Source organism: Kryptolebias marmoratus, linkage group LG8, assembly GCF_001649575.2.
Source record: "Kryptolebias marmoratus isolate JLee-2015 linkage group LG8, ASM164957v2, whole genome shotgun sequence".
Taxonomy (NCBI): Eukaryota; Metazoa; Chordata; class Actinopteri; order Cyprinodontiformes; family Rivulidae; genus Kryptolebias; species Kryptolebias marmoratus.
The window spans coordinates 25,425,764-25,448,913 of NC_051437.1; the positions used below are offsets into that span (position 1 = coordinate 25,425,764).

The window sequence follows — 23,150 nt, forward strand, 5'->3', positions numbered from 1 at the left end:
ATCTGGTTCATTTGCCTCTAAATAATTTCTTGTTCTGTGTGTTTGAATTGAAAGCAAGCCCTGCAGTCCACTCTGGCACACTTTTCCTTCGTTTGTGCCGAGACACACAAAGATTTTTTTTTTTCTTCAAATTTCATTTATTAATGTGACAATTTCTATTTTACACATCTTTCATGTACATTAGCAGTTATAGAGGGAAAAGAAAATAGAGGGTTACCATAAACTTCTTTTTAAAACCTTTCTTTTACAAAAGAAAATTTGTTATTGACACCATTTACAACTTTATTTCATATACAGGAGTGACGGTGGTTTAGCTGGATGTGGAGGATTCTGGAAAACGTTAAAAAAATACACTCAAAATGAGCAACGATTAGTGATATTTACATGTTTGCTCAAGTAGAACTTTAATATGGGATGAACTCCAAAGTAGGTTAAAAAAATCCTGCATCAGGGGTGACCATCTGAGGCAAAACGATAGGCAACTTTTCACTGTGATACATTCATTATTTCCCACACGGATTTAGTCTCTTAGCTGAACTCAGGGCTCAGGTTTTAGGTTTTCCACACCTGGTGAGTATTTCCCCACAAGAAGAGCAAAGGGGTCCGACCGTGGTCAATCATCTCTGAAGGCCTTAAGTTTCAAAATGGACTGTTGTCTGAGGGTGCCGACTGACATGTGCACAGAGCTCTGAACAAGTACTCACCCCCTTACAGGTTGTTTTTTTTTCATTTTCACTTTCTTTGTCACACCTAAATGGTTTCAGATCAGCAAACGAGTGTTAATATCAGACAAAGATAACCTGAGAAAAAAGACACACAGTTTTCCTTGTGTGGAAAAACTATTTTCCCTCCTTGTTAAATCCTGAGTTACTTATTTTGTGTAGTTGAGTTCAGTTTCACTGCCACAGCCAGGCCTGATTACTGCACAAATTGATCATTTATGTATTTATTTACTTGGGTTATCTTTGCCTGATAATCTAAAATATTTAAGTGTGACAAAAAAAAAAAAATCTGTAAGGGGGTGAATACTTCTTCACAGCACTGTCTGTGGGAGGGAGTGGACATGCTGCAGTTAGCACACCTGCTTCATGATTCAGACAGAATAATACTAGTTTTATTTGATTGGTTTAATCATCCTCAACTCTGCTGCTGGTCATCAGGTCTTTAATACTCACCAAACTAGAACAAAAGGACTTAAAGACATTTGAAATAAACACTCGTCGCTGAGAAAGGAGTTTCTTTGAGAACGCACATCAGTAATCAGAGCAGAAATCTGTCAGAACTCGGGATAGATCAACAAGAGCTGAAATATTCTTTACCTAAATTTAAATCTCGAATACATTTTCAAAACTACAACATAAGCATTAGTATATTTTACTGTTTCTAACAATTTCAAACCATCTAAAACAACTGCAACCAACGGCAAACTTGACTGTTGCAAAAGGAAATCGTTTAGAGAAAAGTTTTAGGTGTAAAAAGGAAGTTGAAGATTTTCAATACTGTAAGGTATCTTTATATATAACTAAAGTCTAGATCATTTCTCTTACCCCTTTTTAAGATATGCTGTGGAACATGAAAATATAAATGAAAAGCCAAGAAAACTCACTCAAATTCAAAAGCTACACGGGTATGAAAAGTTCAAAGAAATTTTCTTTAGCATTTGGTCAATACGCGGTAAAAATGACCTCAAATTTGGTTTGTCATTGTATTTTTTCCCTTGATTTCACAAGTTTCAAAGTAATAGTCACGAAGCATTTCTTAAGGATCTTGTTATAATCAAGAACATTCTGTACATTGAGCTGTAAAATGTCATTAAAGCTGTTATTAAGACCCTTAAGAATCTTCCAGAATACTCAAATCCACATTGGCTCGTGACACATCACAGAGTGCAAACTCGGACCCTATAAAACTAAGGCCAGGTTCCAAAAATGTTCTGCCACTAAAGATAATGGAGGTTATGACACTTTTCACAATCAAGAATCGATTCACAGATCAAACACTAACAAGCACCCGGAGCACAAATCAGGCATGTATCCCAAATCTCTCTGAAGCACCAAGATTGTCTGTTATTGAAGCGATCGTTTTAGAGAAGTTTGCATGTTTTATTTGTTAAAAAACGAGCCTAGCTGAATTATTAGTAGAGATGAAGATTAAGGTGTGAGCCAGATTCTAATGAAACGTAATCTGTCGTTTGGTGCAACTTTAAAAATGAACAAAAACATAAAATCCCACCTTCTCAATGCTGCATTAAAACTTTGTATCGTTTCTGCTGGAATCAATGCTCCTTTTGATATTAAGCCTCATCATGATCACATTTTTGGGAGGCAACAGCTACCATCATTCTGCCAGATGTCATCAAAGGTGAAATTTCAGGATCTCATGCATAATTCTGTGCACATTCCTAGCGACAGGAGCAGCTTTTGTAATTTGGTTAAAAACTATTTTAAAATATTCCCCATACCTGGCAGGCAGCGAGAGGCCAGCTGTGAGCTCAGTGAGCAGACTGAAGTCTTCCTCTCGCTCCCATAGCCTTACAGGTACACGCCCGAGTACAAACCTGCCTGCTAACAAAGAGGCTCCCTGATTTCAACACGTATGGTTTTGCTCTTTCAGACTGTTTCCCACAGTTCTTTAACTTTCCCTCCATTCATTCCTGCCCGAAGCCTTCTGTCTCCTCTATGGCGAACATCAGCTTCTCTTTCAGTTGTTCGTAGCTCTTGTAGGGCGGCAAATCCAATCTGTTAAAGCTGGTAGACACAAAAAGAAATACATTTCAGCTTGATGTTAGACCTAACCTCACTTATTAGTTTAAGCAAGACACCTTTTATAAAGTACTGAATATAAACATGTAATAAAAGGTTAGGAAATAGTCTCCACTTACAGCATAAATAACCTTAGATAGGCTTCTTCTAAACGTTAAACTTAGGAGTCTGAGCTTCACTAAGCCTGCAGTTTCTTCTCGGATTTACAGCAGTTTGCTTCGACTCACCATGTGTGACTTCTGGGAAGCCAGTTTTCTTTTCCCACTTTCTCCACACAGAACTTCTGAGGACCATTGCTTCCTGTAAGGGGAGAACAAGTCAGTAGAAGACACTTATTATCAACAGAAAGACGGTTAAAAAAACTGAAAATAAAAAACAATGCACGTTTTTTATCTCAAGACAAGCTACACAGATTGTGGCTTCAAAGCTAAAGTAAAAATAAAGTGAAACACTACAGGTACAACAAACTAGAAAAATGCTGAAGGACTTTGCTGAACTTCGCTAAAGAAGCTGAAACTGAAATTAAAACAATCAAAACAAAAGCTAAAATGAGCAAAAACTAAATATTAGTAGAACAGTTCCTAAAAGTTTCATTGAGCAAAGGAAAACCATCAAAACAGTCGTTAAAAGACTAAATTAACAAATTAACAAAACCATAGCTAAAAGCTAAAATGAAGCACAATGTTGATGTCAAAGAGCAAAAACCTTTTCAAGGATTTGATGAGATCTTGTAGCATTTGTATACAGTTCAATAATTCAAAAAGTAGAAAAAAAGTTACAAAAAACAAAAGTCTGAGCTGTAATGTTCTGAACAAGCTGAAAGTAAACCTTTTGTTAGACTGAAAGAGACTCGGAGCATTTCCCGGGTCACGAGCCAATAATAAGTGATCTGATGTTTTTATAAAAGTAACTCTTACCCATAAGATCAGCAAACCCTCCCACAGGAAGGCGGCAGGTTCCAGTTACAAACTGCAGCAACCTCATCCGCTTTTCATTGTCCATTTCCTTCACCAGCTGCAAAAAGAACCCATTTAGATGTCATCAGAGTGATTACTCAGCTCTTCAACCCGACTCCAAACAGAATCCCCATAAACGTGTTACAGTTACTGACCTCTGACCTAATGCTGCAGCACACATCAAAATCAAAACTCAAACTTCAAATAGCATCAGATTTCTGATCGACTCAGAGATTTCCATCACTATAATGAGTTCATTTCTAATACTATATTTTAGTTCAAAGTTTTACAGCGACTGACCTGCCAGAACCAGACGATCTGTTTACTGGTCCGAGTGTAGTGTCTGTAGATGGTGTGTCTCTGCCAGTCCCCAAGGTCGATTTCCTGCATGCCACACAGCATCACCTGTGAACGAAGGACAGAACGAGAGCTTCAGAAAAACAAACACAGCATACAGCATTGTGCAAAAGTCTTGAGTTATCTGTCATTTTTTATTAAATATATACATATTGCTTATTTTAAAATGGCCTTAATATATTTCTTCAGGCTTTGGCTGCTTTTTGTTTTTGTTGAGCCTGTGAACCAATGTATCTGTGCACAGCAAACAAAAGAGCAAAGAACTAATTTTTATTGGATTTTTAGACTCCTTATTACTAGCAGCCAAGAAGTGTGTTCATAGTTCATAAATACCAAAAATAAATCAGTTTGACAGACAGAAAGATGCACCAGGTTCTGTTTAGTTAAAACAAGAATATCAAGCTCCTTTGAAAGATAACTCTAAAGAAATTAGAGCAGAATAAAACGTATCCACAGTGCTGGATATCATGTAGTAGGAGTTTCCTCTTTAACCATACCTCGAGCTCTTTAGCATCGAAGTACTGCAGGTACTGCTGAGGGAGGACCTCATTAAAGCCTTCGAAGAAAGCCTGAGTCTGCTCCTCCACTCCTCTGGACAGACGCCACTCTGCTACCAGCCTGGGGGCGGGGGCGGGTTACACAGAGAAACACACAACTCATCACAACACTCAATATGAGATACAGTAAAACTGAATTTCAGTTTTTCTAAACTATAACTGAGATTCAATTGTATCAAACAAACATGACAAAATATCTGCAATATAAGCTCAATCAATCAATCAAACAACCCACTTGATGTACTCCTCCTTGTTCTCCTCTGTGACCTGGATGTCTCCTCCTCCTGGTTTCAGCTCATGGGTGGTGATTTCACCGAGGATCTCCTTGTCCACGCAGAAGAACATCTCCAGGCCACACTCCTCGATGTTGTTGTCCCTAAACAGTAGCAGTTCCCTTCAACGCAGCGCTACAACACCCACTGGCTTCTTATCGCTAATCTACATGGCTCAGGGCTAAGATTTTTATTTTGATAGACATCTTGTGTAAACACTATGCCACATAAATATTTTTTATTTGCGTTATCAGAGAGATCTAAAACAAAGAACATTTTGATCTACTCCAATCAACCAGTCATATTGAACTTTGAGGATTTGTGCCTTTTATTTCAGATTAATTCTGGGTACTCACTTGATCCACATGAGGGAGTTGTAGAACTCAGGATCTATTGACTCTAGATCTTTGAGGGTTAAAGGCTTGTTGAGCATTCGCTTGTAAAACGGCTGTGAGAAACCAGTGTCGATGAACTTGCCGTGAAAAAGTGCCTGAGGGATGAAGACAATGTGTCATTCTCTGACATTACCCAATTTACAAATTGATTAACAATCAAGAAACGATTTTTAGGCTGGATAAACCAACTAACCATGGCAATGAAACGTCCTATGAACTTGAAATACTTGAGGTGGTCGGGGTTGATGTAGGAAGCAGGGTTGATCTGCAGACAGTAATTATCTTTACCGGCGTATTCGAACAGGCAGTACATTGGGTTCAAAACCTCATGGGACAACAGGAAGAACCACTCCCTGGAAGAGAGAACAAAAAACTGATTTTTAAAGGATTCAATCCAAAGTTTTGAATCTAAGCGATAAAAGATCTTCCATTTACTAAAAGAAATACATTTTTAGTTTTGAACTCACCGAGCAACACCTCCGTAGTCGAGGCCTTCCTCTCCAGGAAAGATGATCCACAGCCTCCTTCGTAGATCCTGAGCATTGATGCTCATTATCTAAACCCCACCGAAGGTGAGATCCCAGTATTAGATCAACAAATAGCTCGATGGAATATGTTTTAATATCTTCAGCACATTTTAGATACTGACAGATTTCCTTAATTAATCAGGAGTGATCATTGTAACAGAAAAAAGTGGAACGATAATCCCAACTGGTCTGAAAACAGATCATTTTGGTTCATTAAATACTATTTGCTGCACCCATTCTGTTTCTCAAACATCAACACACACCCTTTTTATAAAAAGCCTGAAAACTCGTGAATTTCATACCTGCTGGAAAGAGTCCTCAAAAAGGGTTTTTCTAGTTACTGTGATCTTCACATGTTGAGGCAATGCCAGTTGCTAGAAAAGAAGGAAAACATTTATTTTACACCCAACAGTCAATGCTGCTCCAGCCCAAAGAAGTGCAAACATCGCTGACTGTAAAGCCTCGTTTTTAGCCTGGCCTGTGACCCTTTGCTGCATATTATCCCTTTTCTCTTTGCCCACTTCCTGTTTACTCACGGTCCAACAAATGTCACCAGTATCTCTCTAAGAAAAATAATTAGAGGATGAAACAGGAGAGCATACATCCTGAATATTACTGAACAGATCAAATGACTCAAAGCCGAATCACCTTACAGTATTTGTATTACACTGAGGTTAAACAAACATATCTGCTTTATCGTAAAAATACATTCAAAGAAAAAAATTAAAGATATTTTGAGATAAGTTGGTGCTCAGAGGATGTGTTTTGAAGGACTTTCAATAACTACTAGTATTTCAAACGTTAGCTCAGTATCTGTAAATTTGATTAAGTTTTAGTCATTTTGTGCTGGCTAAAGTCAATTAGGTGTGGCAGCCATCTTGAATTGGGTCGACTCCAAAAGGTAATAATCGTAGATCCGATTACTTCCAGAGTTTCATTAAAATCCATCCAGAAGTTCATGAAATCCCAGCTCCACAGGTCCAAACCAAGAAAAGTCTGGTTATTAAAAATTACTTTCATATGACATTTATCCAAGTACGTTTAAAAAATAAAACCGCGCTGAAATTCTTTTACATATTAATGTTTTCATTTGTCAAAAACATAAAATAGGTTACTTGTCTGTTTAAAATCTTTAATTTGTTTAAGGGATGCAACCGTTTCATCCAGATGTAGTCTCCTCTGTTTTCTGCAGGTGAAACTGTCGGTTTGACTCACCTGGCACCAGAATCTGAAGTACTGAACTTTAGCTTTGAAGTCTCGAACGTAGGTGATCTGTGGTCCATTTTCACTGCGGTCAAAAAGAGAGAAATGTGATATTAATTTAAAATCTTAGTATTCTACAATGTACTGTAACTTTGAACTTTGTCTTTGCAGCTGATAATGTTCCAATCACACATTTATTTGCAAATTCCTAAAGTTTAAAATGTTCTGATGGCCCTGCGGAGGTGTGATGCTGTTTAAAGCATCTGCAGCAGGCTGTCAGCGCTCTCGGCTGTCAGCGCTCTCTCTGTTATCTTGCTGCAGTGTTCCTTTACCAAACCAGTTTTTCCACCACATGAAACTAACCAAAGTAATTACACCTACGCAAAGCTCGCGAGTTAGACGGAAAAGACTACTGAGGGTTACCCATTAGTCATTTCAGAACAATGTGTTTCTTTCATGTTCTAAAACAAACAAACAAACAAAAAAAAATTAACTTTAGTGTCATAAAAGCCGCTGAAACGCTGGTAACTGGGACATCAGCACAATCTGTTAGCGTACCACGATAACTGCCCACACCAAGTACAAAACGGCTTCAGTTAAGTGCATTTTTTAATTAAAGTTTTAAGGGTAAAATTTTGATGAGTCACGAAATGATGTCTCTAGATAGAAAAACAGATTAGTCATTCTTCTCTGGCATGCAGAGGTGATAAATATCAACCTCAGAAACAGACTAATACGGATGGTTAATCCAGGCTACTTGAAACTAATCATACAGAAACTGTGAAGTGTGTATTACTGTTTTAAGACTCTTCACATGCCAAGAAGAAAAAAAGATTAATAATTCTTAAATTCAACAAGTCAGTCAAGCCATTCCAACATGTTTTAGGTTATTTGTTTACTGTTTGTATCTAGTTGCAATAAATCTGTTCTGTTTCAACGCAGAGTGAACAAAAACATGTTTATGCTTATAAAAATGCAACAGGGCTAGACAGGTTCCTCGTATTTATGTTCCAGTTGGTGGAATAACAATAGTGTCCCAGCGTCTTACGTGACTCTCAGAAGGTGTAAGGTATTTTTGTGAATCAGAGGAAGAACATACAGCGAGGATTTTCCAGTGCGAGGGTCGATGTAGGTGGTGGTTTTCCTGTTGTGGTCCACGAAATAAGGAATACCTTCTACAGTGAACCTCATCTCCCAGCCTTCAGGAAGAGGCTTCTCATTCAACAGTCTGAAAGATTACAGGAGACAAACGTTTGTTCTCAGGCAGGTTAAAAAAAAAGAAACAGAAAAACCTTGAACTGCAAGGAAAGCTGAGCTGATAGTGATGCTGGGGCACTAACCCCTGAGTTCGAGGGTCCTCCCACTGGGTTGAACGAGTCGGGTGATGTACAAAATAAACTCTGCCGTTACTGTCTGTCCTCTTCTCTGAAAACACACAATAAAGCCATCACGACTTTATTTATAAAGCACTTAAAAAACATCAACAAACTTTTTCCAGCCAAGGTCGCTTAGCTGTGGCAGCCATCTTAAATTTGGCTGATTCCAAAAGGTAATCAGCTGTAGAGGTACATCCAGTGCTTAGAAGAGTTTCATTTAAAATCTGTTCAGTGGTTCAGACAAAGAAACAGATATGACATTTCTCATCTTTATACTTTGTATATATTTAACATTCTTTATAAAAGAAAAAATGCACTGTGTAGTGTCTGGAAATGTTTGAGATTGTTGGGATGTTTGTAATTATTAGGACTGTTTTCTCACAACTGAAAGGAAAAGGTTTTCCTTTGAACTGGTCACTGCAAACCATTGCTGAAAGAAAATTTGCTTAAATGATAAAAAAGAAAATCGTAATGATCTTACCCCAACCATGTGGCAGAGGCCCAAGAGGATCAAACTCCTTATTCTGATTAGCTGAGGCCTGGTCTTGAACCTACACAGATGGTAACTTTAGTTAATAACACAAAAACAAATGAAAGCAACAATCTTTGTGAATGAATGAATGAAAGAAAGGTGAGAACTTGAGTCAAAGGGTTTAAAAAGCACAGAAGATGTCTCATATCACTGAAAGGAGAGCACATCTGCAGAGGAAGGAGTGAAAAGGAAATCCATGTGTGAGAAGGAGACAGATTGCTGGGTGATTTAAAGGATTTTGGTGGAAAAAAAATGCCCCGACATTTTTGACTCAAAAGAAACAGAAAATTGTTCCAGCCTGTTTTAAAGACCAAAGGCGAGTTCGTAAACACCGGGAGATACCGTGCTGTTGGACAAGATGTGTGTTTTTTTTTTTAAATGAGCAAAGTAAGAGGTCAGAGTTTTTTCATTCATGTCATTTAAATAAAAATTTAAACACTGATCTTTAGGAAATAAGGCATTTTTTGGAGGGCTTCCATAATTTCTCATCAGTTTTTTTCTTCCATCTGGCTTTAATGACAGGCATTACCCTCGTGATTCAAAATCAAAACTGAAGAATTTTACCACCTCCTGCACATATGGAGATTTTTCCTCTTTGCAAAGATGCAGACATTTATTTATTTTTAACGGAGCACTGCTTGATGCTCTAAAGATCTCAATTATTTTATACTTCAGCTCAGCACGAATTTCTCTGCAAGTCTCAAAATCTTTTAATGACAATATACACTGTTATTCTCTAAAACTCTATAAAATACCATAATTGCTTTCAGCTTAGTGTTCAAAAATGTTATTTTCAAATTCTTCCACTATTGTGGTAAACCACTGACCACTCTTCCAAAGAGCCTTTATGGTGTGCTCTTTTTTTACCCAGCTCTTACTGAACTGTTGTTAATTAGCCAGTCTTTTCTTGTCCCTGTCCTGAATTTTAAAGGTATTCTGTGATTAAAATCCTAATACGCAACAGTTCCATGGTTTATGTGGTCCACAGGATTTCCACATTGCACAGGTTTTACATACATTTCTACAATCCCATTTGTCATTTATTTGTATCATAAAAAATAAAAGTTTATTGCAGACTTCAATGTTTAAAGTTAGTCAAACATCATTAAGCTTAATTTAAACATTGCTCAGTTGAGTTCCATTGTACCACGCTCTGATTGTTATTCATGCATTTATTTCTTCACGTCTCAATTATTGAAGCTCTTTGTTCACTTGCTCTAACACAGCCTCCCCGAATCGCCTGCAGATTATTCCAGCTTCTGCAAGGCTTCTTACGAAGTACTTCAAGTATCTGCATGTTACACCATTGTTGTTTCAGCTGCACGGGTTTCCTAGCAATGGTAGAGTTAATTTTAAGATTCTGGTTTTGATTTTTACAGCTCTACGTGGACCAGAACAGAACTTTTACTTCCATACATCCCCATCAGGTCGAGTGAACAGGGCCTGACTGAAATGCAACACAAGCTCTGGATCATTTCAGTTTATTTTAGGACAATGATACTAAAGCAGGAAGCACTTCTGCTTTATGTCACAAACAGGAAAGCCAAAAAAGCCAATTTTCATTTTAGTTGGAGGAAAACTTACCCCATAAATGAACCTCTGGTTGAACTGCTGCATGGCGCCCTGCAGCTGGCTGCGCTGGTGCTGCCACTGCTCGTAGTTACGCACCGTCTCCATCGTGGGGCGCTGCCATGTGGTGGTTCGAGTGATGTGATCCACAAAGTAGACCCGACCCGACTGGTCAACGCGACGCTCCCATCTGTAGACACAGAACAGGACAACAGCGATTTCTGGTAGGGCTGCATAATATTTGAAAAAAAGATTTAAAAAAAAACAACTTTATTTTGTCATCACAATCATTTAAACTAGATGCGGGCATCAAGGCCAGTGAGAGTCCACTGACTCTGGATTGACCAAATATGTTATTAGCATGCAGAACATAAATGCATAGTACTTGAAATCTATTGGTGTATGATTTATTAGAGGAGTATAAAGGTAAATAGTAAATGAATGTTTTACATGAGAGTTACTGTATTTATGATGAAAACTGGAATTAATCTGAAACAAGCATTGCTTGAAAACTGCCTCCTAAACCGTGTAGAATAGTCACTGTTCACTGAAATCTTTAATTTAAAATGTTTTAATTGTCCCTGACATTAAAACAAAAACAATGACAGATTAAACCTTCATATTTTATTGCAAATATTGACTTTGCCTTTTATCTCATCAATATAATATCAGATTTAAAAAATGAATGAAACAAGTTCATAATACAACTTCTATGAATGACCACAGGAAAAGGTTGTTTTACCCAGGAGGGAGGGATTCAGGACGCTCCCATGTTGTTCTCTTTTCCACATGATCAACATAATACAACCTGCCGTTCTGATCCACCCTCTGCTCCCACCTACAGAAAGGACGAGATTCAGACGACATTTGGGACAGAATTTCAACTATTTAAGTTGTACAGTATATAGCTTTAAAAACAAAACACTGCTATAACAAGAAACAAACAAACAAAAAAAAGCAGTAAAACTCATAGTTCTGTCACAGTGACAAAAACATCGAAGCAATATTAAAAGAATAACAGCTTGAATTTAGACCAAAAGCTAAGCCTCAAATGATCAAACATCTAATAACCCACAGACAGGTCTGTGCTGTTTTCCAAAGCTGAATCGGTAAAACGCCACCCCTTCCTATAAATACTGACAAAAAGGCGTGCTGCTGCTTGTTAGTATTTATGGCTCATACCTGTACTCAGCTAACCCGGTATTCTATTCTCCTAAAACAGAACGAAGCGGTTCCATATTGATGCAGTTTTGTTTGGCTACCTTTGAGTTAAAAAGTGGACTGTGTATGTAAAAAAAAAAAAAAGACTCATTTCTAAACACTGCTGCTTTTCCAAGTAACCCATTAACTTCTCTCTTCCTGTAGTTTCTGCTGATGAAGCTCATTTTAACGACTTTCTGCAAAAGTGACAAAAAGAGAACAAACCCAGGGGGCAACGGTCCAGTGGTGACGGATGGTGCTCTGGGAGGGACGGTGGGGGTGGGGGTGCTGCTTGGCTGCCTGGTAGCTGCAGCGCCGGAGCTGGAAGCTGTGGTGGAATTTCTGTCTGATGACGCTGACGGGCTCGAGTCTGCAGCTGATGGGGGCCTGGAGGCCGGCGTTCGAACTGGAGTATCAGAAGCCGACTGGCCGTCACTAGCGTCAGTTGGAACAGAGCCGTTGCTGGAAGATGCTGAGGAAGCATTCAGACAGAATATTATTCATAATCAACAAAAAGGGCGGCTGGTTTATGGGATTAACAAAAATAATACATCTTACTTGTGATTGAGTAACATCTGATTTAACAAAAAATGTTGTTTTTTTGTTTTTTATATGTCTCAGGGTTTGACTTATGTTGACATTAACTGGTTCTAAATTTCTTGAGTTACTTACAGTTTACCCTGGGGGTAAATGATTCACATGTATAAGGTTTTTATACGGTGCTGGAAGACAAACACAGCAGATCTGTTTCAGTAAGTGTCTGACCTGGTGAAGAAGTAGGTCTGCGGGGGGTTGGAGGAGGAGGCCTGGAGGGTCTTGGTGGTCGGATGGGCTTCACCCCCACTGATGACACTGACGGAGACCCTCTGCTGTTTGATGTCCTCCGGGAGCTGGGCGAGGATCTGTGCTCGACGCCGTTCACAGCCGGAGAACTGTCCCGACTTGGCCTGTCAGGAAGGATGGCAAAGACCAACGTAGGAAAAACTTGAAATACGTCACAAATGAAGCACTAGTGGAGGTCAGAAAGGGAACTGTACCGTAAGGAATGATCCCCATTAGGTGGTGAATCTCCATTTGTACCTGAAAAAACAAGTCAGTAAAACGAGTTTAAAAAACAAGGTTCTGCAAACTTGTGTGTCTGCACTGTTAATGTATCATTTCTCTTCATTAAACAGAAATGATTTGATTCTTTAACGCCCAACTTTGAAATTCAAGCAACTAAAATATTTTGAGACCGTCGTAATTTATAATTTCCAACTATAATATTTTACAGAATCAGACCAAAACAAACTGATGTGATCTTTTCCCACGGCTCCAGTGTGACTCACTTTCACGGTCAGCGGAGGCGGAGGCGAACATTTCAGGGTCCACAGCCATTCCATCCAGGCAGACAGACAGGTCTCCCACCACATCTGTCTGGTCCCTGTCACTAAACAGCTGTAAGCTCTGCACCACCTCTATAACTACAGTGAGACAACAGTCAGGGGAAAGAAAAAAAACAAAAAACAAACATCTAGTACAGCCTGAAGTTAATAATGTCAATGCTTCCATCCAGGTAAGACGTGGATAACAAAACACCAGTGGTCTTATACTTGGCTCAGAGGACCCATTACACCGAATTACAATAAATCATCAAAATAAATGAGAAGAACAACAAAGCTCTGATTGCTCAGCTGCTCCTGAACAAGCAGAATGTTATTTTTGTTGAAATAATCAAGAGCTCATTTGCAATGAACACACAAACCTTCACATCCATGCATAATTTGAGCTAAAAAGTCATTATAATAAATGTATTTTCCCCCTCTGACATGAAGCAGTTATCAGCCTGCAATTTGTATCCCAAGTTATCCATCTTTAGCACTGTTGGAATATGACCAAGCAGGGAACTGGAACTAAATGAAGTATTTATGAGAAATAAAGCAAATATAATTAGTCAGAAAACTATGAGGACAAAAAAGGGATGAAAAGGGCACAGAGAGTCTCTTTTATTTCCACCTGTGGGACATTTAAAATGTCTTTGATAGAGGCCTCTGCAGTCTAATACAATTTAGATAAAGTTGTTTTGTAGTAAACTGTGTCACTGCTATATCAAACTGTACTTCTTCAAATACATATTTAAGATCAGAGAAGTCAAAAACCACTGTTCAAAAACTATTGCAGCTGCAATTTGATATGAAATTAGAACAGACAAAAGATTTAGCTTCATACAATCAGTTTTTATTGGCACATTAGTCTACCATGACATTAGTGATTAGATTTTGTTCCTTTTTTCCCCAATTTGCTTTACTTAGCGATCACTGGTAGCCAAACTGTTCTATAAAAGTCCACAAAGATTTAATATACAGTTGAATGCAAGGTGCTACATGTTTTAATAGCTGTGTGAATTCAGTCTACTCACTTTTCATGTCGTTGGACTTGAGCATTTCACTCATGTCCAGCGTGGCGATGCCTAACAGCACATCTGACTTTAAGGTCTGGTGGCTCCAAACGCGAAACACTAGTTTGCTGAATGGAGTCACGATCCTGTTGAAACAAACAGTTATGAGGATTCCAAAAGCACATTTTCCTACAGAAATATATAACAAGCTTTTGTCAATTTGACTCAGGAAAGCATTTTCTCTCTTGTGCAACTCTTATATAACATTTGTATCACGTTCTACAAGCTTAACAGCTATTAATAAAGGCAACAAGAGTGATACAGATGATCCTAAAGCATGCAGCTATTATGATCAATTCACTGTGATTACTTAGTTAAAGCAAACAATGAAAGCAACTGTGTTTAAATGAACAAAAAGTAAGTTTTTATCTTGTTTTGTTCTGTTCTAAAAGCAAACCACAAACAATAAAGTTGAGGGCTTTTCAAGGACAGAGAGAGTATCTATAGCCGTCACTATGACAGCTGTTTAGCTCGGCCCGTCAGTGCCCCCCAGAAAAGGCATTGCAGTGAAGGTCCGATTACACCCCTTAGTAAACCCTTGTTGCAAAGTGCTTTTCTAAAGGATCTGAAAGAAAATAAACTCTAAATTAGGAACTAGATAGGATAAAAATCACTGAACACACTGCCAACGCAATGATTGTTTTTGTCTGTGAATGCAATAAATTAGGGGATAAAAGAAAGCAAAACACTGCAATACAACATTACATGTTAAAAATGATCACATCTTCTATCAGTGATCAATGGTGAGGTCTGATTTACCGTCAGAAACAGAATAAAGCTGTTATGTGTAAACGTGTGTGTGCAGATCAACAAGTTCTTTCCGTGTCTCCGGTTCTTTCAGTCTGACTCTTCACAGATTCAGGATATCATCCAGGTTCCAACTCTTATTGGGTCACACATTTTCTACACTACGTCTTTAACTTTTATAAAAACTTTGGCTTTGTATTTTTATTTTCCTGCAGACTGTCAATAATTTATTCCATATTTTAAACCTGGGCCTGTCTTTGGTTTCAGAAAACGTTGCCTGGTCCACTGGCTGACTGAAAACCTCACAGCATTAAGAACCTGTATCGCTGGGATTAATAGAGCATCTGATCTGACCTCTGAAATGTCTGCTAAAAGCCTTTTTGTTACTGAACAGATGACTAATGAGTTTGACTCAACAAGGTGACCCCTCTTTGGCTGCCTGCTTAAAGACTGGCCTTGTGGGTGTCTGAGAATTTCTTATACAATAACATAAAAACCATTCATCAGTATGGTCCAATTAGAAATCATTTAACCTTTGACAAATAGTTTGAAGCAAATCCCTCATCCAAAACTCATTCATTGGTCAAAAAATGGTTATCAACAAAAACAGGAATAGAACGGAGTGACCTTGAGTCTCAAAGAGTCTGAGGCAGAAACTAAACATCAGAGGACTGAAATCAGATTTTTACACCTAAAAACGTGGAGAAAAGAGCCAAAAAGAAGTCCAGACATGCACACAGACCTTGTTAGCTGTGATACTGGCTGTTAAATTTGAAAATACAAGTCCTACTAATAATTTAAAAGAATTTGGCAAGTAAATTTAGAAATAAAACTTTTTTTGTTAAAAGCTTAAAAAATTGCTAACATCTTTTGAAGGCTAGATTTGTAGCTTGGTCTGTAATTTTTATCCACAAGGTCCACAAATGTTAAGTTAAAACTACTTCTGGATTCTGAAATAAAAAGGAAGGGTGAAAAAATCTGAACAGTTTTTATTGTATATAATTTTATAAAAGCAGTCTCCGAGGACCTTCAACACAAAGACATGATGACTCACTTGGAAAAAAAAAAACTTCTGGAAAGAAAAATGTTGAGAAACATTGTTTTACCAGAAATTTTAGTCATGGTCTATTTTTGTGCTTCCAGATGATGAATAAGATTGAAGCAGTTTTCTGTTATGTTGTGCAATGCCAACCACTACAAACAGCAGGATTTCCACTGACTTCCTTCCAAAAGGCTGAACTTCCAAAACGATCTTTTCAAAAGCAATTCATTTAAACTCCAGCAAATAAAAACTTGGTGCAATATGTTTTTGCAAGCAAATAAATGAATAATTTACGAATATTTCTACTTCCTTAAAGAATAACTACTCTACAGTTCAGTTACAGTGAAGTCACCTTTATTCTCAGTTTGAGTAATACTGCACCAACATTGGTAGATGACCTTGGAAAAATGTCTGCAAGTGTTGAGACTTCCCTGTAACTCTCTAAGGTCAAACAAATAAACTTGAAAAAGAAAAAATGGTGCCAACGTTAAACTTGTAAATAACAGTTTAACAGGAGCTTTTGTAAATTATTTACTTGTCTTGAGCTCCCTGAAACACCAGATTGGTAACATTTAAGAATTCCAGATGAGGAACAGTTAAGGTACAATGAACTGCTTCCCATACCTGAGAGAAACAAATCCTAAATGTTTCACTGAAGAGTCAGCCAAATTCACAGAGCTGCAGATGCAAACAGCAGCATTTTAAATACTGGCTTTGTAATAAAAATCACAAGCCTTGCTGCAGTGTGATCACTTTCAAACACTGTAACAGTAACAATGGAGTTCTGATTATAATAACTGATTTAGTGTCATACGAGTCTCGCATTCCCTAAATTATTTAGACTTACACAGTGAGTGGATGCTTCCATTTGGGGCTGTGGGTGTTGCTGCATTTCTCCGTTTTCTTGGACTGGCCGTCGACTGTCACTTCTACGTAAGGACTGGGGCCAAACCAGTTCTTCTTGTTTTCTTTCAGTTTAGCTGTTAGCACTGAAACAGAAAGAAATCATTCAGAAACAAAGGGACATAAAAAGTTTTTTTTTTAAATTTAATCCAGATTAAAAAAAGAAAGAAATTATTTAAATCTCCAATTAGAGTTGTAACAGGTAAACATCATTATACAGCCAGCAAACTCCAACAAATAACTAAGAAACTGGGTCATACTTTACATAAACCAAGAGTTTGTGTCTGTGCATTAATGGCAGGTCCAACTGATTTATACAACTATACCCTAACATACACTCATGATCCTAATAATCCAAAGCACCTGAACAGAAGGCAGCTGGGCTCTTTTGTCTCATGAGATATTTAACCTCACATGTGAGTTCTTTCACAGTTCCAAATGAATGTCAGGCTGTTATTGTCTATAAGTAACATTCAGACATACGAGTTGCTGTCATCAACCTGCCCATCCTAACAAAACCCTTAAAACTAAGGATTTGTCTACATGGAGAAGTAGTTTTTCAAAACAACGCGTTTTATGTGTTGTTTCTCAACAAATCCACATACACACAGCACCCTTTCTAGAACTGTCTTCACCCACACAGGAAGACCAACAACAACAACCCAAAACGCTGTGGTAGCTACGGCAGGCCTGTGTGGAGCAGAAACGCTGCAGAAAACAAGGCATGAAGCATGAACCTAAAGCACGCATGCTGAGTGTGAAATGTAAACAACATGTAGAAGAAAACAACCTTAGGTTAGATTAGATGTGAAGCTATACCATCATCCTTTTCAAAAGTTTGCATTTTGGTTGTCTGCACAAAATTATAATCATAGCATTTCAAATTTTTTTCAAAAAAATACTGTTTTGTGGTTTCTAAAACGATGCTTCTGTGTAGACAAAGGCTAAAACAATAAAAAATAACCTCTGTGTATTCTTTCACACCTGTTCTTTGCTAACTGTAACAAAATAAAATGACTTTAAATGACGGTTTGGAGTTTGTGACTCGTGTTTGCTGGAATAAAACTGAAGACTTACCGATGATTTGTAGCTGTGCCTTCAGCGGGTAACCATTGGAAGTGTTTGACTTGGTGACTCCAGTAGCCATGACATAGGGCTGGGAAGAGGACCTGCAGCAAAGAACAGAAACTATCACTGTGCTGACAAATGCGTTTCTTACTGCTGCAAAGCTGCAGCACAGAGATAAGATCACTTAGTGTCTTCAATTTGCAACAGAAAAGACTTGAAAGAGATTTAATTTTGAATACTAACAAGTAAGAAAATGAAAGCAAATTCTCATGTGCATTATCACCTAAAGCATCAACCGTTTTTATTTATGGCATAAAAATGGGCTCTAAATTACCTCTAATGGACATCTCAAATTTGCATTTGTATGCCTGAATTCCTGTTATTCGTGAAAGCACTATAGAGCTGTCATTTTTAAGCTATATTCATGGTGAAGAAAACAAAAAGACAGTCAAGTTATCCATCAGGTTCCCTGTGAGAAATGTACAGAAGTTGAACTATTATGGGATGTAACAACAGGGCACCAAAATGGGACAAAGACCAGGGTCACAGTCTGTATGTTTAAGCCACATTACACCATCATTCCAGCACCCTCAGCTCTGAAACCACTCTTTAAAAGTTTGTGTCTGAGAACCACTTAAATATACAAAAACTGCAAAAACCTAAAGGTGCATCATTTACACTGAAACAGATGCCTAATATATACTCTGAATTGCCTTCATCATTTAAAATGTCTGTCTGCTTTCAATGTACTCTTCATTTTCCAATATTTCTCATATTAAAATAGATTGTTGACTTTCAGGTAGAGAAATTGTAACATTATAATTATACTGAAAGAGATAGGAGAGTGAGTGCAGTTAACTCACTTAACTGCCTTCTCAGTTGTCAGACTTACTTTGACAAAGTGTTTTTTTGTCCATATCATCAATGATGACAATCCAGTTCAAACAACACTGCATTTCTTAGAACAAATGTGTCACTTAAGGGCAAAGCGAAAAGAATAGGGACACACTGGCACTGTGATCTCTCCTTGAATCTGGTTTATTACCTCAAAGAGTCTCTGAATAATGCATGTTCCTCACTCTACCTTGTGGAGAATGCACGGTGCAGTGCAGGAGAAAGTGAGCAGCTCCTGGGTAAACTTTCAGTCCGACTGTGGCTTTGATCTTGGTCAATAATTCATTGCAACAGCTGACACTGCAGCCCCACAAGAAGCCCGAACTTCTTTTGCAGATAAGGATGTTTGCTGAATATAAAAACCTTATGACCTCTTTTGATTTGGATTTATTTATTTGACTTTGCTGAAGAGCGTCAGTCGAGTATCTCAGTTTGCATTCTAATTGAAACTGCTCCTTCATCTATTGCTAAAAAGCTCTGATGTGCAGATAAACAACTTCACTGACACCAGAAACACGTGACACTTATAGAATTCTAAACAGCCGCAAGGCATAAACCCACCATACAATATGTTTACAACAACCATTCCTACCAGACAGCACTTCAGCTGACTGCTGACAGCAGGAGGAGGGTTATGTCTCCTACATGAACCCTCAGAAACCTGCTGACCCTAATAGAAAAGTTCTAAGGTGTGCCTTGAAGAAATGTGCAGAACAGCTGAAGGATGTCTTCAGTGAGGTTTTCTTTTTTTTTTTTTTTTAAATATCTTAGCAAAATTAGAGTGACAACCTGTATAATACCTGAGCCAACAAGCTTGTAACCTCAAAGATTATAGTCATGAAATTCTTTGAGTATTTTTTACATTGTTTTACAAGTTATGTTTTTGGTTTTCTTCAGTTTACATACAAAGCAACACCCCTTACATTGTTCTATCTTGAAAAGAAAAATACCAGGAATCCGTTAAATGATTTCAACAACGCAGTTCTCCCAGAAACTTCCTGATGGAGAGGCAGCAGACTGTCCGAGGTCGCAGCGCGACAATCAGAAGCACCACAATCAGCAAACGATAACCACAAGGATGTGTGCTGAGCCCTTTGTTGTTTACACTGCTGACACAAGACTTTTCTTACCCTTTCAGCACAAAACATCATCATCACGTTGGCCACGAAGAGCATAATTCTAAGCTTTATCACCAATGAAGATGAGTCAGCACATAGAAGAGGTGGAGTAGCTGACAGCCTGATGCAGAGCACACAGAGATATCTGCAAGCGATCATGACTGTTTAGAGGTGGAGAGGATCCGCAGCAGCAAGAGATAAAAGCTGTAGTCACAGATAAAACACAAGCATGTTTGTGTTTTCGCTACACTCGTTTATTTAGCTTACTAGCATGTTTGTATACGTCAGCCAAAGGTAGTCGGAGACGCTAGTCTTGGTCCCTGTTATTTTGTGGGTCGGAAGCTGGAAGGTTTGAAAACACTGAGTTAAAACATTGATCAGGTTAGCCTGACGGTTGAATGAAAGAACAACAGCTAAAGTTAGAAAGACTCAGAAGTGCCTTTACTTCCTCCACAGACTAAAAGGGCAAAGTTACTAACTCAATTCATGATCATAATTTACAGCCCTGAGTCATAACAGCAGTGAACAGACTTCCCATTCCCATTATTTAATTCAGGTGGGAATAAGGTGCCTCGGGCCTGGCTTGGAAGCGTTGTGCGAAGTGGCTGCTCACTGCATCTCATCCGGTTTGGAAACAGTACAGCAAAAAGAAACATAAACTGTGCAGAACAGAAAAACTGCAAAGAAAATCACAGGTGTCATCTACACATGACTTATACACCCAGTGCTGCATTCACAGAGCAGAATAAATCAGAAGAAACTCCACTCACTGACTCCTACCTGCTCATGGCTGCTCCCTTCTGCAGGGGTCGTGAACGTGCACAAAAGATTTGGCAATTATTTCCACCAGATGCCCTTCCTGTTACAACCTGGACTTGAACCTGCACCCGCAGGATTACAAGACTGAGCACCAAGCCCCCGCAGCCCCTGAAGTCAAGACAGAAGAGGCAAAACAAAACCAACTTGGCTCCTAAACAGCTTTTCATTTCACAAAATAGGAGAATGCAAAACTGCTCATTTTGCACTTCATTATTTCTCTTTGTTATCAATTCTCTTTAAGCCTCATGCTGTAAACTTGCTGTTTTTTCTTAGTTTCATCTTATTATTTATCAACCAATCTTATTTCTTGTATTGCTTTTTATTTCTATTAGATGCACATTAGTTGTGGTAAAGACTGACGCGTTAAACACCATTTCGTTTGTGCATCATACATAAAAATCAAATAAAACCTTCTCATCTGCTCGCTTTGAATATCAGCTATCAAACATTTGATTTTACAGGTAACACCTTGCTAACATCATCGTGACTAATGTATGTCTGCAAAACATACTTCCTCATGATCAGTATCAGAAAAGGGCCAAACAGGTTCCTAAACTTCAAATAGAAAATCCTCCCACTGGAATGCTTTTCGAAGAAGCAAAAGACATTTTACTCTAAACGGAATGTAAAATTTGTGGGCCGTTTTTTGCATACACATAAAGAATTATTTCATATCACTTGTGTATGTAAGTAAAAATTTATTTGTATAGCACATTTCAGAAGAAAGGCATTCAAAGTGCTTTACCAAACATCAGTAAAATCATTACAATAATCAAAATGTGTGCAAAAACTAGTTCCCTTACATAATTTAAAATGGTATTAATAATGATTTGTAATTATAGACCAGAAAAAACAAAATGTAGCAAACTTTGACTTTAGCAATAATAGAGCTTAAGTTTTTAAAAGGCATAAGAGAACAACAGGAAGCATAATAACCAAGAATCTTTAAATGACGTTGTATGACAGGTGCGGTCGGGTTACAGTCACAATAGTCCTTGGTCAGCAAAAATATTTCTTTTAGCTTGTTTCATGACGTGAACGATCACCATCAACATTTAGGTTCAGTTCTTCCTACATGTCAGCTCGATTTAGGAAATACACAAAGGTTCCAGCTATTAAATCTGTCACTTTCCCCCTCTACCTCACTTCTCTGGGACGCTAAACTCAAAAACATTACATAATTTGGTCCAACTGGGACTGTATAATGTGCTAACTAATTTAGCCGAGCAGCGGGAACAGTGCGTCCTGGTAGAATAAGGACTGCCACAATCCTCAATAGCAGCTTTATTTGCTGGGGGGGGGGGACGGTGTAATTTCTGGAGCCGCTAAGTACGTGTTGAATGTCAGCTGGTCGCCAGGTCTGACAACCTGCTGCCATCTCACCCCGGCTAACTGCTGGCCTGTGTCATCATGGCAGGCTGGGAATCCCAAAGTCCGACGACAATAAAACGAAACGTTGCGCAGAAAGATGCCGTTCATGGGTTAAAACTTACCCAGATCCAAAGAGAAGTGGTAGAATGTATCCGGTAACACTGTTATATCCTCCCAGCCCTCCTCCTACGGGTTGTTTTGGTTTAAGTCCGGTTTTCACTTCAAGGAAGAAGAAACTTCCACCATCTTCGTAGGGTCCCGTCACGTGACCGAAACAAGGTGGGGCGCATGCTACTCTGCCTTCGCGCTGTGATTGGACGGGAACGCAGTCAGGATGGACCAATGGGCGTGCAGTAAACATGGTGATGCGTTTACGTGAACTGGGTTTGTACAGGTCTGACGCTGTACTTCCTCCGGTTTCTGAGGAAGACTTTTTTTTTTTTTTTTTAAGAAACCGTTATCGTGTATGTATTCTGAAAATATTTTAGGTTATCAAATGAGATATATTTAATATTTAACGGAATTAACATAACAAAAAGACTTAAAAATAAGTTTAAAAAGGTTTGTTCACCCAACTAATAATAAATATTTTACTGCTTCACGACCCCTTAAACTATGCATCCAGTGAAGAAAACTTGGTAAGCAGCAAAATTTTACTTCTGTCTGTAAACAATAAATCTGTAACATTTTTGAGTGATATCAAATTATTAGGTTTGGCAGATTGTGATCCAACTGCGACCAGCAGATGGCGTTGTTTTATTATAATTGTGGTTATAGAAACCATAATTGAAAAAAAAATAACGTAAAGGCGTGAAGATTGAAAAATCTTATTATAAACAACCTATAAAACATTATAAGTAATGCTTTTTTAATCAAGAAAAATAAATCAAACCTAGGAAAGTCACTGTAATAGCGCCCCCAAGTGCTTAAAAACAACAAAGTAAATGCAAAATCCTGTTCAGTTCCGACATGTTTTATTTTGAAAGTGCTTACAGGAAATGTGCGTTTAGTTTGCTGGGCTTGACTGCTGCAGCTGAGTGGATGG

General features: G+C 38.3%; 1 protein-coding gene across 2 annotated transcripts; it reads right to left on the minus strand.

Moving 5' to 3' along the window:
- Positions 1-113: 113 nt before the first annotated feature.
- Positions 114-22,378, minus strand: itchb (itchy E3 ubiquitin protein ligase b). Of its 2 annotated transcripts, XM_017411351.3 has the most exons (25): positions 22,228-22,378; positions 20,696-20,842; positions 17,913-18,004; positions 16,780-16,921; positions 14,105-14,229; positions 13,035-13,169; positions 12,744-12,786; positions 12,472-12,653; positions 11,932-12,178; positions 11,249-11,344; positions 10,522-10,696; positions 8,887-8,956; positions 8,370-8,454; positions 8,129-8,257; positions 7,042-7,114; positions 6,129-6,200; positions 5,767-5,855; positions 5,493-5,652; positions 5,261-5,394; positions 4,868-5,008; positions 4,573-4,693; positions 4,019-4,123; positions 3,680-3,776; positions 2,990-3,062; positions 114-2,747 (listed from the first exon to the last, which is right to left on the minus strand). In XM_017411351.3, exons 2-25 carry the CDS (start codon positions 20,701-20,703, stop codon positions 2,648-2,650), a joined length of 2,694 nt encoding a protein of 897 aa, XP_017266840.1. In that variant the 5' UTR covers positions 20,704-20,842; positions 22,228-22,378; the 3' UTR covers positions 114-2,647. The 2 variants fall into 2 exon arrangements, with proteins under 2 accessions (XP_017266840.1, XP_017266841.1); XM_017411352.3 differs by lacking the exon at positions 20,696-20,842.
- Between the last annotated feature and the right edge of the window lie 772 nt (positions 22,379-23,150).